The following is a 15,686-nucleotide window of genomic DNA, read 5'->3' as shown; positions in this document are numbered from 1 at the left end:
TTCAAGGGGGCCAAATACTTTTTCAACCCACTGTATTTACAGTTTATAATGGGTATAAGTTCGACATACAGACTGTTGAATTGGTGGTGTTCTTCAGACTAGTTGAAATGCAGGACTTTCTCTTGTAGGCAATGCACTGACAGCATGGAGCAGACTGCTGATGGGGACTTTGTCACAAAGCCTGCTGTAACCCCCAACCTGTTCCCCAACTTCCCTCCTACCATCTACTTTGGCATCCAGGGTGAAAAGGGTAAGACTGGCACACCATGTTATCTCGCTATATATGTAATATACTTGTATTCTTAAAGGGAACCAGAGACTAAGCACCCTCTTGTATTCACCATATATCAGTGGGAACATTAGAGAAAACACCTACCCTGTTCTGTTTTATTCTTCACTGCTCAGCCAGCTTGTTTCAGCCCTGATAAAACAGCTTTACAATTCGGGCCCTTTTGAACGTGCAACAGGTATGTATGCCGCAAGGGTATGCAGGCTATCACTTGTCTTGGTTTAAATTATCTCTGCGTGCTGTGCTAGGCAGAGAAAATGGCTGAGACTAATGATGGCTACACAGTTCAACACGAGGTCTGGATAGTAGATGCACCATAGCATAATGCATATAGCTCAGCTGTATTGTCCATCTCCAGGCTCCAGCCGTGTACTGTACACTCATGTAGCCAGCCGACACCTCTGCTGTTATGAAATGGATCAGAGAATTTTTTTTTTTCACATTTACTGTGAAAAAAATTGACTCACAGGAAGGCTATATTGCTAATCTTCCCTTGCTAGCAGAGTAAACCAGAAGAAAGGCGTCCATACATGTAGGGCTTTATAGGCAGATCGGCCGTGAGACAGATCTTTCTCTGGCCAAATCTGATGCAGCCTTTCTCAACCTTTTTACCGTGGAGGAACCCTGTAAATAACTTTTGGATCTCAAAGAACCCCTGCAAACAATTTTTTGGTCTCGAGGAACCCCTGCATTTATTTTTCAGGAGGCGTGGTCTTTAAATAGGTTAGGCTGCTAATTTCACTATCTCCTATTACACTGCCACTCATTATACTGTCTCTTGACCCTCCAATTTAGTGCTACAGTACCACCTATTATAGTGTGCTCTATTACACTTCCCCCACAATGGGGTAAAACGCCAAGGAACCCCTGCACAGTCCTCGAGGAACCCTGGGGTTCCAGGGAACCCTGGTTGAGAAAGCCTGGATCAGAGAGATCTATTGCTTGCCCATACACTGCATAAATCTGTCCGGGAATCGGCCTGGCGACGTCTCCTGCCTGGACTCCAGCTGCAAAATCACTAGATGTATGGGCACCTGAACAGTCTAGCTTTCTCTGGTATACAGTCTAGCTTACTCTAAGGCCCATAAATACGCCTGACGCCTGACTTGTAGAGGAACTCCAGTAAAATTAATGTAATAAAAAAGTGCTTCATTTTTACAATAATTATGTATAAATTTAGTCATTTGCCCATTGTAAAATCTTAAAATTCCTCTCGCTGATTTACATTCTGACATTTATCACATGGTGACATTTTTACTGCTTGCAGGTGATGTCACTGGAAGTAGCTGCTGCTTGCTTTTTTTGGCAGTTGAAAACAGCTGTTGTTTCCCACAATGCAGACAGGAAGTTTCACCACAATATCAGCCACACAGACCCCACTGAACCGTTTGAGAAAAGGAATAGATTCTCATGTAAAAAGGGATATCGGCTACTGTTTGGTATTAAGTTCAATTCTTGGTTACGGTTTCTCTTTAAGTCGGCTGAGGGGGCCAATAACGACCCCCTTAGCCAATAATCGGGCATGTGTATAGCAGCACCCAACCCCGGAGCAATCCACCTGGCAGAACTACTCACCCCCAGTGATGCCGATCCCATTGTACGCGCTGCGTGACGTCACGCACATGCCACTCATTGTTCCTCCCTTTACATAGCAACAGCGTAACATCAGCTGCACAGCTGACGTGTGTGTGTGTGTGTGTGTGTGTGTGTGTGTGTGTGTGTGTGTGTGTGTGTGTGTGTGTGTGTGTGTGTGTGTGTGTGTGTGTGTGTGTGTGTGTGTGTGTGTGTGTGTGTGTGTGTGTGTGTGTGTGTGTGTGTGTGTGTGTGTGTGTGTGTGTGTGTGTGTGGTCCAGCGATGTGGCTCTGGGCGATTACATCCCGACCCCCACCGGGAGACATCTCTTAAAGGTGCGTACGCATCTATATACAGTCTACCTTTCTCCAAGCGCGCATCTTGCTCTGCGATTTATTTTTTTCCATGAAACAAACCACTGCTGGAATTACAAGGCTAGATGGTGTGACTGGGACCCACCTGGCTATAACAACATGCACATGCCTTCATATACAAAATACATCTTTGAAAGATCCATATAAACTAAATATATTGTAAATAATTGCTTTTTTGTGTTACTTTTTAATTTGATAACCTTTCTTTGAAAAACATTTTTCTATATAAATTCATTTAGAAAGCAAAAATGTCAGTATGTTGGAATGAAATGCAATCTCCTCCTCTGCCTGTCTTGTCGTAGTGGAGCTGCTGCCCTGGGCACAGAGGAAGCTGCTGAAGTGGAAGATGAGCACTGTGACACCAAATATAGTGAAGCAAACCGTGGGCAGATCCCACTTCCGTGCCACCAAAAGTGAGTGACAGATCACCCAGTCTGTTCAGAGAGGGAGCGCAGTGCGCCCCCTATTGCCAGTCTCAAGCGTTCATCACTGCTTTATTATGTGTGAAATTTGTAGCAACTTTTACATAATTCTGAAATGTCATTTCCTTGTAGAAGCCAATGATTGGTTGGGTTGTTGGGGTCATCACATGAAGTCCACAGCCTTCAAGACCCTCCGGGAACACCAGAAGGTACAGGATATGTCTGTGTGTAAAAAATAAAAACTGAATTTATTAATCAATTTTTAGCTTGTTCATGCTACCCTGTGGTAGAGAATGAGATGGAAGCTGGAAACAATACCAGTTGCCTGGCTGTCCTGTTGATCTTCTGGCATCAGTAGTGTCTGAGACAAAACCCTGGAACAAGCATGTGGCTAATCCAGTCCGACTTGAGTCAGAGCTCCTGATCTGCTGCATGCTTGTTCAGGGTCTATGGCTAAAAGTATTGGGAGACAGGATCAGGATAGCCATTGATTAAAAATAAATATTGCAGCCTCCATATCCTTCTCACCTGGTTCCCTTTAAATATTGAAATTGTTTGATGCATCCTACTTGCTCTATTCCTTTTTAGAACTAGTTAATGAGATGCAAATTAGTCCTGCTTTCATGCGTAATTCACCCAAACCACAATCATTTGCATCTTGAACTTTTTTTTTTTTTTTTTTTCTCTGCTGCAAGGCACTGTCATGCAGGTGACATCAAGTAGATGCAAATATTTAAAATTTTTGAAAGAAGCAAATATTTTTAACCACTTCTGTACCAGGGGGTGGTTTTGCTGATCGGAGCTGCGTGGGTTCTCCAGCCCGCAGCACCGATCAGATAGCAGCCAGGGCGATCAGACTCCACCCCCCCCCCCTTTTTTTCCCCACTAGGGGGATGTCCTGCTGGGGGGGGGGGTCTGTTCGCCGCCGGCTGCTTGCGCTTGCGGGGGGGCTCTTCAAAGCCCCCCTCCGCAGCGCTTCCTGGCCTCCTTCCCCTTCCCTCCCTCCCCCTGTGAGCGGCGCAGGATGGAATTCCGTCCTGTGCCTGATAGAATAGGCTTCTGCCTATCAGATGCCGGCGATTCCCCGGCCAATCAGAGGCCGGGGATCACCGATCTCTGTTACGGTGCTGCTGCGCAGCAGCGCCGTATATATGTAAACACCGGGGAAGATCTTCCCCGTGTGTTTACATTTTACCCTGCGAGCCGCGATAGGCGGCTCGCAGGGTGTTCACGGAGACACCCTCCGTGAACTGACATGGAACGGCCGCTCATACGAGTGACCGTTTCCATGGAAACCGCTTCAGGGTTCAGGGGCGTACTTATGCGTACGCAGAATCCTGAAGTGGTTAATATGGTTACAAATGACATGCTGAATAAATCTCGCTTCAGACCTCATAGATAGCAGGGGCATGAGTGCCCCTGCTAAACCGCCGCTATCCCGCGGCTTAACGGGGGTCCCTTCACCCCCTAATCCCCTCCGTAAAGCAGGGGAGTGCTTCCGCATTGGGGCAGGGCTAACCGCCGCAGCCCTGCCTCCCGCGCGTCTATCAGACGCGTACCTCCACCTCTCCCCCGCCCCTCTCAGTCTTCCTTCACTGAGAGGGGCGGGGGAGAGGCGGCGATGCGTGTCTGATAGACGCTACTGGAGGCAGGGCTGCAGCCGTTAGCCCTGCCTCCAGGAAGGGAAGATTTACGACCAACTATACGACCAAGGTTTGCGGGAGTGGGTTTGGGGGTGTGAATGGACCCCCGTTTAGCCGCGCGATAGCGGCGTTTTAGCAGGGGCACACATGCCCCTGCTAAGTATGAGCTCTGAAGCGAGATTTATTCTCGCTTCAGAGTCTCTTTTTAAGTCTGCTTCCATGAAAGCAGGAAGTAGACACTGCAGATTTAATGCAGTATTTGTATCGGCTGTAACAGATTCCCCCCCTCTTTTAATGGTTATTATGCTGTTATGTTTTAGAGCAGAGAGGAAGTTTATAGTTTGTCTGCTTTAACTTCTTGCCGACCGCGTAACGCTGATGGGCGTGGCAGCGCCAGGACCGTCTAACGCCGATCGGCGTAAAGTCCTGGGGCTCTGTTTTGCAGGAGATTGTGTGCAGGGTGCGCACGCATCTCCTGCTTGGTGGGTGGAGCTCCGCCTTCAGTCTCCGAGCGGCAATTGCTTTCTAACATGTACAGCGCTGCAATCTACAACAGCGCTGTACAGGGGACAGCTGTGTGACACGGCTGTCCCCCTGGGGGACACAGAAGCGATCCACTGTGATAGGCTGAAGCCTATCACAGCCGATCTCTGTGATAGGCAGTCAGGGGAGGGAGGGAGAGAGGGTAACTTGCATTAGAAGAAAAAAAAAATTTCATTAAACACACAGTAAATATTTATTTAAAAAAAACAAAAAAAAAACCTGAGGGTGATCAGACCCCACCAACAGAGAACTCTGTTGGTGGGGGGGGAAAGAGGGGGGAGTCACTTGTGTGCTGTTGTGCGGCCCTGCAGCTTGGCCTTAAAGCTGCAGTGGCCTATTTCACACAACATGTCCTGGTCTTAAGGGGGGGGGTTAAAACCTGTGGTCCGGAAGAGGATAAAGAAAAACATTAACAGCTTTTGGAGCTCCTACAATAAATCCGAAGTGTGGTTACTTCCTGGTTTCATGGGGGCACAGAAAGAGTTAACATCCTGTGTTTACTTATTTGAACATAACTTGCCACAAAGCTCACAGCTCTAATTACACTGGCTCATTACTTGCTGAGAAGGGAGAATTAGCTATGGTATTCTCTATAAACACACACAGGGTGGAGTTCTCTGTGTGTTTTCATTTTCTTCTGTGCAAGAGTTTAGGTACATTATAATGGTGGGCTTAAATGGATAAGAGGTGGGAGTTGTAGGGTTGTCTTTATCCACTGCTGAGGTGGGATTTAGAGTAAAGCGCAGTGTGCTGCTCTGATTTTTTTCCAGTGAAAGGATTGGAGTGTTTGCTAACGGCTCTCTCTCTCCGTTCTGCAGCTGAATCACTTCCCCGGATCTTTTCAGATCGGCCGCAAAGATCGTCTGTGGAGGAATCTGTCCAAGATGCAGGCTCGTTTTGGGCGGAAAGAGTTCAACTTTTTCCCTCAGTCATTTGTTCTTCCTCAGGACATTAAGCTGCTGAGGAAAGCCTGGGAGGAGGGGGGGACGCGACAGAAGTGGATTGTCAAACCGGTAAGGGGAGCTGGCTTTTCTATTCACAGGGCTGATGTGTAAATGAAGTTGGTGATTGGCATATACCCCAAGCTTCTGATAAAGATGAAATCAGAGGCTGTCTTCAGTGACCAGGTCATGTGACTTTCCAGCCACTCCAGATATTGGAGCGGAGCGTAGAGCAAGCTGAGCTCCTGCTATTACTGATCAGGAACAACCAAGGTGTAGGCTGCACCCACCATAGAAGATGACTTGCTAAAGATCAAACCTCCTTGCCCACGGAGATAGGCCAAATTAAGCTCCAAAGACAATGCAGTAACGTCAGTTGTCAGTAATTTAAGCTCCTTAATCCGAAGTTAGTACATGGTACAAGTACATAAAAAGTTGGTCGGCTAGCACATCTTACAGGTGACGTTTTGGGAGGAGCGTCCTCCCTCTAAAGTCTGTGTAGCCTCTAAAAAAACATATCCTGAACCATATATAGCAAGTCTTCAAAGTCCAGCCAATCGCAGGACAAAAGCCGTGTTGTGCCAACTACTTAAAAAGATGCTGACTTTCTACTGGGCGTGGCAACACTGAAGCGGTGGACCTGGTGGGAGACTGAACCATGGCAGTTCCAGCCAATCAGGGACAACCTCACTCAGACTGTGATATATGGTTCAGGATCATGGGGTTTTTATTTATTTTTGGCATTTATTTAGGCTGCTGCGTCTTAAAAGGAAAGATGCTTTTCCTGAAACGTCATCTCAACGATGTGTTAGCCTAATGCAACTTTATCTATGTACTTGTACCATGTGCCAACTTCTACTATTACTTATCAGTCAGTGAAGACCCACTGAGAGGAACTTGTCCATCACTTGGGAACAGCCGGAACCATAATCCACCCCCGTCATTAATTTTGTATTACACTCTTTACTGGTGACAACTCTTCTCTTCTTTATGTACTTGGTAGTCTTTTAAATTATTTTATTTTATATTGCTCAGCATTAATTTAGTTACTGCAACTACGACTTACTTTGACTTCAGTACAGTCACATACTATGAAGTGAGGGATATGGAGGCTGCCATGGTGATTTCCTTTTAACCTCCCCGGCGATATGATTCTTGGTTTTACGATCTAAAAGCGGGAAACAAAATCATACTGCAGAGAGATCTGCAGCAGCCCCTGCACGTCACTCACCACCCCAGGATCCAGCGCTGCAATTCTCCATCCTGTCCTCCAGGTGGCACTTGAGCTCACCGTCTGTAGTCATGTGACAAATGGCAATTTCACCTGAGGGATCAAGAGCCTCTGAGGACTGGATGTGCTGCAAGCGTCTGGATACTGGGGGTGGTGAGTTGCACGCACGCTGCTTCCTTGTACAAGCTTGGCTGGATGGTGTAATGGTTAAGGGCTCTGCCTCTGACACAGGAGACCAGGGTTCAAATCTAGTCTCTGCCTGTTCAGTAAGCCAGCACCTAATTCAGTAGGAGACCTTTGGCAAGTCTCCCTAACACTGCTACTGCCTATAGAGCGTGCCCTAGTGGCTGCTGCTCTGGCGCTTTGAGTCCGCCAGGAGAAAAGCGCGATATAAATGTTTTGTCTTGTACAAAACCTCGCTGTGAGCCCGAGCCAGACTTGGGATTACGGCTCCCAGCTGCTTCTTTTTGGGAGATAAATGTGGCAGCCTCCATATACCTCGCTTCTGGAGTCCTCCTTCAAGAGAACCTGTACTGAGTAAAAATATTGAAAAAAAACACACGAGGTAACTTCAAATGAACATTACATAGTTACCTCGCCATCAGTTCCTCTCAGAAGCTCACCATTTTCTTCTGACAATAATCGCTTCCAGTTCTGACAATATTTTGTCAGATCTGAAATATATCAGTTGCTGTCAGAAAATATCAGTTGCTGTCAGTTATAGCTGAGAGGAAAACTGATGTACCAGGTAATGTCCATGTTTCCCTATGGCTCAAGTGGGCGATGTTACAGTTTAACTGTGTGCTGACCAGAAAGCTGTTATGGGTAATGGCCATTTTCAAAATGGAGGACGGAAAATTCCCTTGATCACAGTGAACAAACGGGACGCGGGACAGGAGAAAGACACTGAGGAGTAGACTACATGGAAGGTAAGTATGACTTGTGTATGCTTATTTTGACTTTTAATTTTCAGTTCAGGTTTTCTTTAAAGAGTAACTCCAGTGAAAATAATGTAATAAAAAAAGTACTTCATTTTTACAATAATTATGTATAAATGATTTAGTCAGTGTTTGCTCATTGTAAAATCTTTCCTCTCCCTGATTTACATTCTGCCATTTATTACATGGTGACATTTTTACTGTGGGCAGGTTATGTAGCTGCTGCTAGCAGTTTTGGCAGTTGGAGACAGCTGTAAACAGCTATTTCCCACAATGTCAGGGCTGGTTCAGACGGACGCTTGCGGAGCGTTTACCGCCAGCGTTCGGAGCTTAGTTTTAAACGCTCCCATTCAAGTGAATGGGAGCGTTTGTACCAAGCTTTCATGCGCGTTTACACAAACGTGGCGTTCGGGTCCCGATTTTTCCCTGGCGGTCCTAGGAGCCCCTGGAAGCTACATGTAGCTTCCAGGGGCGGTTAACCGCGGCGGGTAATGTCCCCCTAGGGGGGAAAACGCGACCGCATCCGAACGCAACGCGAACGCTGCTGAAAGCCCGAACGCTTCGTCGCCGTGACGCCTCCGAACGTCCGTCTGAAACAGCCCTAACAAGGTTCACAGGCAGGAAACTGCCAAATTGCCAAGAGTACCTCGGTCCTCAGAGCTTCTTGTGGGAGGGGTTTCACCACAATATCAGTCATACAGTGCCCCCTGATGGTCTGTTTGTGAAAAGCAATAGATTTCTCATGTAAAAGGGGGTATCAGCTATTGATTGGGATAAAGTTCAGTTCTTGGTCGGAGTTTCTCTTTAAAGAGAATCTGTATTGTTAAAATCGCACAAAAGTAAACATACCAGTGCGTTAGGGGACATCTCCTATTAACCTCTGTCACAATTTCGCCGCTCCTCGCCGCATTAAAAGTGGTTAAAAACAGTTTTAAAAAGTTTGTTTATAGACAAACAAAATGGCCACCAAAACAGGAAGTAGGTTGATGTACAGTATGTCCACACATAGAAAATACATCCATACACAAGCAGGCTGTATACAGCCTTCCTTTTGAATCTCAAGAGATCATTTGTGTGTTTCTTTCCCCCTGAAGCTATCTTCCACTGAAGTGTCAGGCTGTTTCTTCCTGCAGAGTGCAGACCGCTCTGCCTGTATGTAATTCCTCAGTATGTGAAAGCCCAGCCAGCTCAGAGGAGTATTTATCCAGCTTGTAAAAGATAAGAGAGAAGAGAGAAGCTGTCCTAATCTAAATAATACACAGGCAGTGTGCAGAGAGGGGCCTGGAGGGGGGAGATGCATCACAGAACCACAACACTGAAGAACTTGGCAGCCTTCCAGACACAGGCTGACAAGTCTGACAAGAGAGAGATAAGTTGATTTATTACAGAGATGGTGATAGTAGAACGTGCTGCAGTAAGCCAGAACACATTAGAATAGCTTTTGGAACTTGTAGGATGATAAAAAACAGGATGAAATTTTTGTTACGGAGTCTCTTTAAGGCAAGTTTAGGACATGCACACACTTTGCTTTTATTTTTTTTGAAATTGCATGTCATCCAGTTGGTGATTCCTTATTGCAATTGGTGCTTTGTGTCCCCAGCCAGCATCAGCCAGAGGATTGGGGATCCAGGTCATACACAAGTGGAGCCAGCTTCCTAAGAAGAGACCATTGCTGGTGCAGAGGTAAGCGAGGCAAGGCGGAGCCAGATCCCGATGCAGATTTACATGTTAACTGAAGATTATTGGGCGCTAACTGTTCTGCTAAAATTAAGGCCCAGCTTGATCCAAAACTCAAAAGGTAGATTTTGTAAGCAGTTACGTTGGAAAGTGCATATTCTAAGTATTAGAGGCAACATTTTTAATGTTGAAGAAAACTCCTTGTAGCTGTGCTTGCCTGCAGCCGCCCATACAGACTTAGAGCCACCTATTGCTGAGTAGTTTTCTGTGAGCAGGTTGTGGTCCTACAATTGTTTAATTTTAATTTCTGAGACTTACAAGTCTGCATGCTCCTCTAGATTGTAAGCTTGCAAGGGCAGGGACTACCTTCTAGTGTTTCTGCTTATCATATGAACATGCACCAGTATTGGTTATATCTCAAAGCAAATCCAACTATGTATGTATTTGTATTTCTGGATGTCCTGATTGTATATGTATACATGCTTCCCACTATTTGTCTTGTACTATGTACAGCGCTGCAGAACATGTTGGCGCTATAAAGAAGAAAAAATACTCCAGTACAGACAGCAAAGCCAGCCCAGTGATTTGCATGAGATCATCCCACATACAGTTAAATGTGGATGAGGTGGGCAGTTAGGAGATAAACGTGCAGTTTAAAGGGTACCTGTAACCACCAGGCTTAAACAGGAACTCCAGTGAAAATAATGTAATAAAAAAAGTGCTTAATTTTTACAATAATTATGTATAAAGGATTTAGTCAGTGTTTGCCCATTGTAAAATCTTTCCTCTCCCTGATTTACATTCAGACATTTATCACATGGTGACATTTTTACTGCTGGCAGGTGATGTCACTGGAAGGAGATGCTGCTTGCTTTTTTTGGCAGTTGTAAACAGCTGTTTCCCGCAATACAACAAGGCTCCCACAGTGTGATGTCAGAACCATGGTCCTGACATCACACTGTGTGAGGGGTTTCACCACAATATCAGTCATACAGAGCCCCCTGATGATCCGCTTGTGAAAAGGAAAAGATTTCTCATGGGAAAGTGGGATCAGCTACTGATGGTTTCTCTTTAAAGTTGCATACTTGCCTAAAAAGAGAATGGCTCTGTATCCTTTAGAGCCTTCCTGTTCCTCTCTGCTTCCCCTTGTTCCACTGCCAGGCCCCTGTTCACATTTCCTGCCGTCTGTGTGTCTCCGTGTCTTCAAGTCCGCAGTACAGAGCTGCACGTCTTCGGAAGTACTCGGGGTCCTGAGGACTTCCGTAGCCTTCCAAGGAGACCTGAAGGCTTCTTCGACAGTCAGATGCTGGAACAGGGTGCCTGGAGGTGGAACGAGGGGGATCCAGAGAGGCCTGGGAAGCTCTCTATGGGATCCAGAGCGGTTTTCCCTCTTCTTAAACGTCTGGTGATTGAACTCTGAAGCACTTTGAAGAGAATTCAGTTTATATCAATAATAGAAAAAAATCTTGTCACGTGTAGCAACCAATAAGAAATCCTGAGAATCCTCCACCTACCTGAATAGATTGTTTAACCCAGTGTTGCTATTGGCTACTGAAGTTAGCGTGTTTGTGTCCTTTCGCATTGCGTTCTGTTCCAGTGGACAATATAATCGCACTCCAACACAACACTGTTATAGTTCAATGGTACATTGACATTGGGTGAGGTGGGTTCTATCAAAATAACGCACTGCATGGAGAACGTGTGCATTTACAGTGGCAGTGAAGCATACTACCAGTGTACTGTATGCTTCGCATCTGTCTCTTCACCACTGTCGGGTTTGTGATCTTATCATACAGCGTGATTAGTGTAAAAGGACCCTAGATCTTTGAATACTTCCGTCTGTCTCTGCTGTCTAGAGGCACTGGTCAGACTTTGGCATTCTGACAATTGTCGTACAAAATCCCAATTCAGCCCTGCCTGAGCTCTTCAGAACATCTGACTGTGGAATTGCAGCCAGATTGCATGTGTGGATATGTCAAGCTGCTCACACTATTCTGCCTTGGTCCAGGTACCTGCACAAACCCTACCTCATCAGTGGCAGCAAGTTTGACCTGAGGATTTATGTTTACGTCACTTCATACGACCCCCTCCGAGTGTACCTGTTTACCGATGGTCTGGTACGATTTGCCAGCTGCAAGTAAGTTTCTTCCTCCTCTTCAGCTTGTCGGGTTACAGGTCAACTATCAATCCTCACACAATAAACCACCATGCTTGTGAGCAGCTTAAATGTCCCAAACTCTGTCAGAAGAGCCCTGCTATACACTGTATAATGTGTGCATCTCTTACTACAACTGCTCAGCTGTAGGAAACTAAAATGTCAGCCCACCTCTCTCTCCTCCTGAGCTGTGGGGCATCATTGGTGTTAGACTCTGGGAACTCCCACATTTTTAATAGTTGTCTTGTTCCCACTTGAGCAGAGAGCGGACATTTTCTTTGTCTATTCTCTGCTCCTTGTTAAACTGACAGTGAACGGCTCCTATTTTATAAATGGTAGCTGTTCACACTTGTCACTCTGCAGCTGATCTGAGATCCGTTGTGGTAAGCAGGCCGCCCTTCTGTGCAGTCCGCGATAATCTCGGGCAGGCTTATGCGTTTCCCCATATAGCCTATGGAGGTAACCCATCTGCCCCAGGCTACAGCCGGACCACCAGGGCGGAACCTACACTGTCTGCTCCTCCTGGCCGCACATGGTCTGGCGCAAGTGGGATCCGAGTCTTAATGTCTCAACTGTTATCTGGTCCAAACTGCAAAACATGTGACACCAGTAATGATGGTAGCTTAATTTAGTACACTAGTGCTACACACTGCATGATGGGAGCTGACTCCCTGGAGAGCAGTAGGTGGATCCTTATGGGTAAACGATGGGGTGGGGGGTAACCTCAGTGGTGGGAACCCTCTTGAATGGTCTAGTGGCTTCCTCTGTTTCTAAACCCCTCCTGTGCTGTGCTTAACTATCTTCAACATTAACCTCCTGAGCGTTGCGCCGCTAGAGTGCCCCTGGATATTCTAAAAGCTTTCTTGCCCCCACAAGCTGTAGCTAGCACTAGGCTGGCTAGCATAAGCAGCTGGTACCCTCTGATCGCCGCCGATTCCCCGATTATACTTTTCCCCCCTGGATCCAGCGATCGGCGCAGCCTCCCCTGACAGCTCCAGTCTTCAATATGGGGAGGATCACACATGACGTCATGTGCAGACCCGATCCTCCCCATAGAGAGCCCGGAGCTGTGCAGAAGGGCTGCGCCGATCGCTGGAGCCAGGGGGGGTAATGTATTAAGTGGCTGGATTGGGGGATCGGAGGGTGCTGGGCACTTGGACTAGCTAGCCTAGTGCTAGCTACAGCTTGTGGGGCCATAACCTCTTTTAAAATCCTTGTGGGGGACTTGTAATTGAAGGAAGCGGTATGCCCGACACAGTGTTGGGCATACCGCTAAGTAGGTTAAAGTCAGATTGAACACACCCACATTCCTCTCCATGTACATAACACGGCCTGCGTAGTAGTATGCAGCCACTCAAACACTGCTTTTTTCTCTGCACAAGCAGCTCTGTTACTGCACAAGGCGATGAAGAGGTCCTGGCTGACAGCAGAGGAACAGGGAAGCCTCTGGTGCATCTGGAGTATTCCCCCTACTGATTTAAAAGCGTACCCGAGGTGTGTGGCGGGGGATTAGATGGGACACAGAGGCATGTACCCTGCTGCAGGACATACCTCTCAGTCCAAGCCCGTGCTGCTCTCTATAGCCCCCCAAAATTGGCGACAATGATTTTCGCTTTTCTGGAGGGTAAGGGAGAGAGTTATTGCCTGCTTAAACGCCTACTAGGGGTGTTCCTGCCATTGGGTAGCTCTCTCCCCACGCCCCCTGCCGCTCCCCCGCACGCTGCTTTGTGAGTGCAGCTCTTCCTGCATTGTGACCCCAGGGGTCATGAAACTGAAGTACTGCAGGGCACAGGAGCAGTGGAGGTGGCGGCTACCTGATGGGCCCAGCCCCCTGGATCTGGTAGAATTAATATTTTCTTAATTTACTGCCCCACCTCGGGTTCTAGTGTTTTTTTGTTTTGGTTTTTTTGTTACATGTTTACTTTATGGGGACCTGTCATGTAGATATTTTTTTTATAAAAAAAAGTTTTTAAGTTAGCTGGACTCAGTCCTCATCCATTACTTCTTTTTCAGGTATTCATCTTCCATGAAAAGTCTGAGCAATAAATTCATGCATCTGACAAACTACAGTGTGAATAAGAAGAATGCCGACTACAAGGCCAACGCAGATGAGACGGCCTGTCAGGGACACAAATGGTACAAGGATACTTGCATACATACTTGCATGCATACATACAGGAGGGGTGGTCGCAAGGCAGTTGGCCTAGAGCAGGGGTGTCCAAAGTCTGGCCCGAGGGCTAAATGCAGCCCACCAAGCCTTTTCCAGTGGCCCCCAAAGCTCCTGTGAGCTTTTCATTGCAAGCAGGCCATTGCTGTAGCGCTGCATGCACCAATGTTTAGGGCCAACCTGTGTCATCGATCTGCCTTTGCTCTCCTGCAGTTTTATAGAAATTAGTATAGAACCACAATGGTTTGGCTGCTGACACTGGAAAATGTCAGCCGTTTTTTGAAGTCCTATAGTGATTTCTAGGGGACAATTGCTGCAGAAGTCCCAGTGGAGGTGGAGGAAGAACAGATACATCAACCTGGACTTGAGCAAAGGATAGCCACTTATGCCAGCAGCAGCCAATCATTAGCAGATGCCACCTATTCTAGCAGCAGCCAATGAACACTGAAGGGAACATTTTGCCGGCACACATGGAATAGGGTTCATTTCCCATAGAAATGTTTTATTCGGCAAAACTATAATGGGCATACTGTACCGAAGAGTATTTTAAAAAAAAATATTTTTTTATTTTGCTAGTTTGGCCCCTAGCTGTCTCAAGACCAGTGGATTGGTTCCAAAAGTTTGCCTGCTCCTGGCCTAGAGGGACAAAATGTGCTGTTAAATGATATAAACCGGTTTGTAGCTGTTCTTGGGATATGGGAGGAAAATGGTGATACCTAGAGGAAACCCACACAAACACAGGGAGGCTGTGCATGCTCCATGCAGATAGTGATCTAGTCTAGATTTGAATCGGGGACCCTAGAGCTGCAGATTTTCCTGTTACTGCTCATAATCTTTTTTCTATAGATGTGAAATAAGTTACCCCATTTGTAACACCCACTTCTTCTTGCATTACCAAAATAGGGGACAGTGGTTTCAGAGTACCCGGTGATGTCATAGAGAACCACAACCACTAGGCTTTTTGTAGAGGGGCAGTTGATTTGCATATTTACTCAGTACCCGGAAGTGAGGCATTATGATGGTAACCTTTTTCTAATGAAGAGATCGATGTATTGAAATTTGTTTTTGGAAGCCATTATTGTACTTGGCATAGTATTTCAGTAGAAGGGCTTTGGTTTTCTTTGTCACACTACAAAAATAGTTGTTTTATCTCTGTAAAATGAGGAAATCCCTCAACCTTGTAAGTCCAGGGATTCCCAGGCTTTTTGGCTTTTCAGTCTAGCTTTTGTGGACTGGGGAGGTTGTTGGATGGGGGGGCCTCTGACTTCTTACAGGTTGTGTTACAGGTTAGTTAGGCTGGGCACAAGAGGTTAGTATCGGCATCAGAAAGAGGTAATTAGTGTTAGTTGCATTAGGGAAGGCTGGAGTGAGAATAGGTGTGTATGCTGCTGGCTCACCAGTCCATGGGCTTCTTACTATCTCATTGAAGTAGATCAACATGCAGCAAGCATCACTCTCCCTACACAGCTGAGTGCTGCAGCTACTTCCTATGGCTCCCGCTGCATGTCAGCATCAAGCGCTATAAAGAGACAGCCACACAGCAGACTGCTGTGTAAGGAGGACAGCGCCACCTGGTGATGCATGCTGCACACTGAACTAATTCAAACCTTGAGAGGGCTGGAGATTGGGGACCGCTGCTGTAGTCCAGTGTGTGTGTGTGTGTTTTTTTTTTTTTATTGTGCTTCCACCCTTTAGGTCTGGGAGGAGTTTGAGCTCCACACCCTCTTAACAGA

The 15,686-nt window shown here is 46.5% G+C and overlaps 1 protein-coding gene across 3 annotated transcripts in view; it reads left to right on the top strand.

Annotated features, from left to right (window-relative positions):
* The window catches only part of TTLL4 (tubulin tyrosine ligase like 4), a 78,994-nt gene that overhangs the window by 40,785 nt on the left and 22,523 nt on the right, over window positions 1-15,686 (top strand). For all 3 annotated transcript variants that reach the window (XM_068246004.1, XM_068246006.1, XM_068246007.1), the window contains exons 5-11: window positions 129-250; window positions 2,539-2,649; window positions 2,791-2,867; window positions 5,663-5,857; window positions 9,555-9,637; window positions 11,640-11,768; window positions 13,800-13,922. In XM_068246004.1, the coding sequence (XP_068102105.1) occupies window positions 129-250; window positions 2,539-2,649; window positions 2,791-2,867; window positions 5,663-5,857; window positions 9,555-9,637; window positions 11,640-11,768; window positions 13,800-13,922 (840 nt within the window). The remainder of the gene's footprint in view (window positions 1-128; window positions 251-2,538; window positions 2,650-2,790; window positions 2,868-5,662; window positions 5,858-9,554; window positions 9,638-11,639; window positions 11,769-13,799; window positions 13,923-15,686) is intronic.

Source organism: Hyperolius riggenbachi, chromosome 7 (genome assembly GCF_040937935.1).
Source record: "Hyperolius riggenbachi isolate aHypRig1 chromosome 7, aHypRig1.pri, whole genome shotgun sequence".
NCBI classification, from domain to species: Eukaryota; Metazoa; Chordata; class Amphibia; order Anura; family Hyperoliidae; genus Hyperolius; species Hyperolius riggenbachi.
Note: the sequence above shows the minus strand (reverse complement) of the source record. Positions and strands in the feature narration are given on the sequence as shown.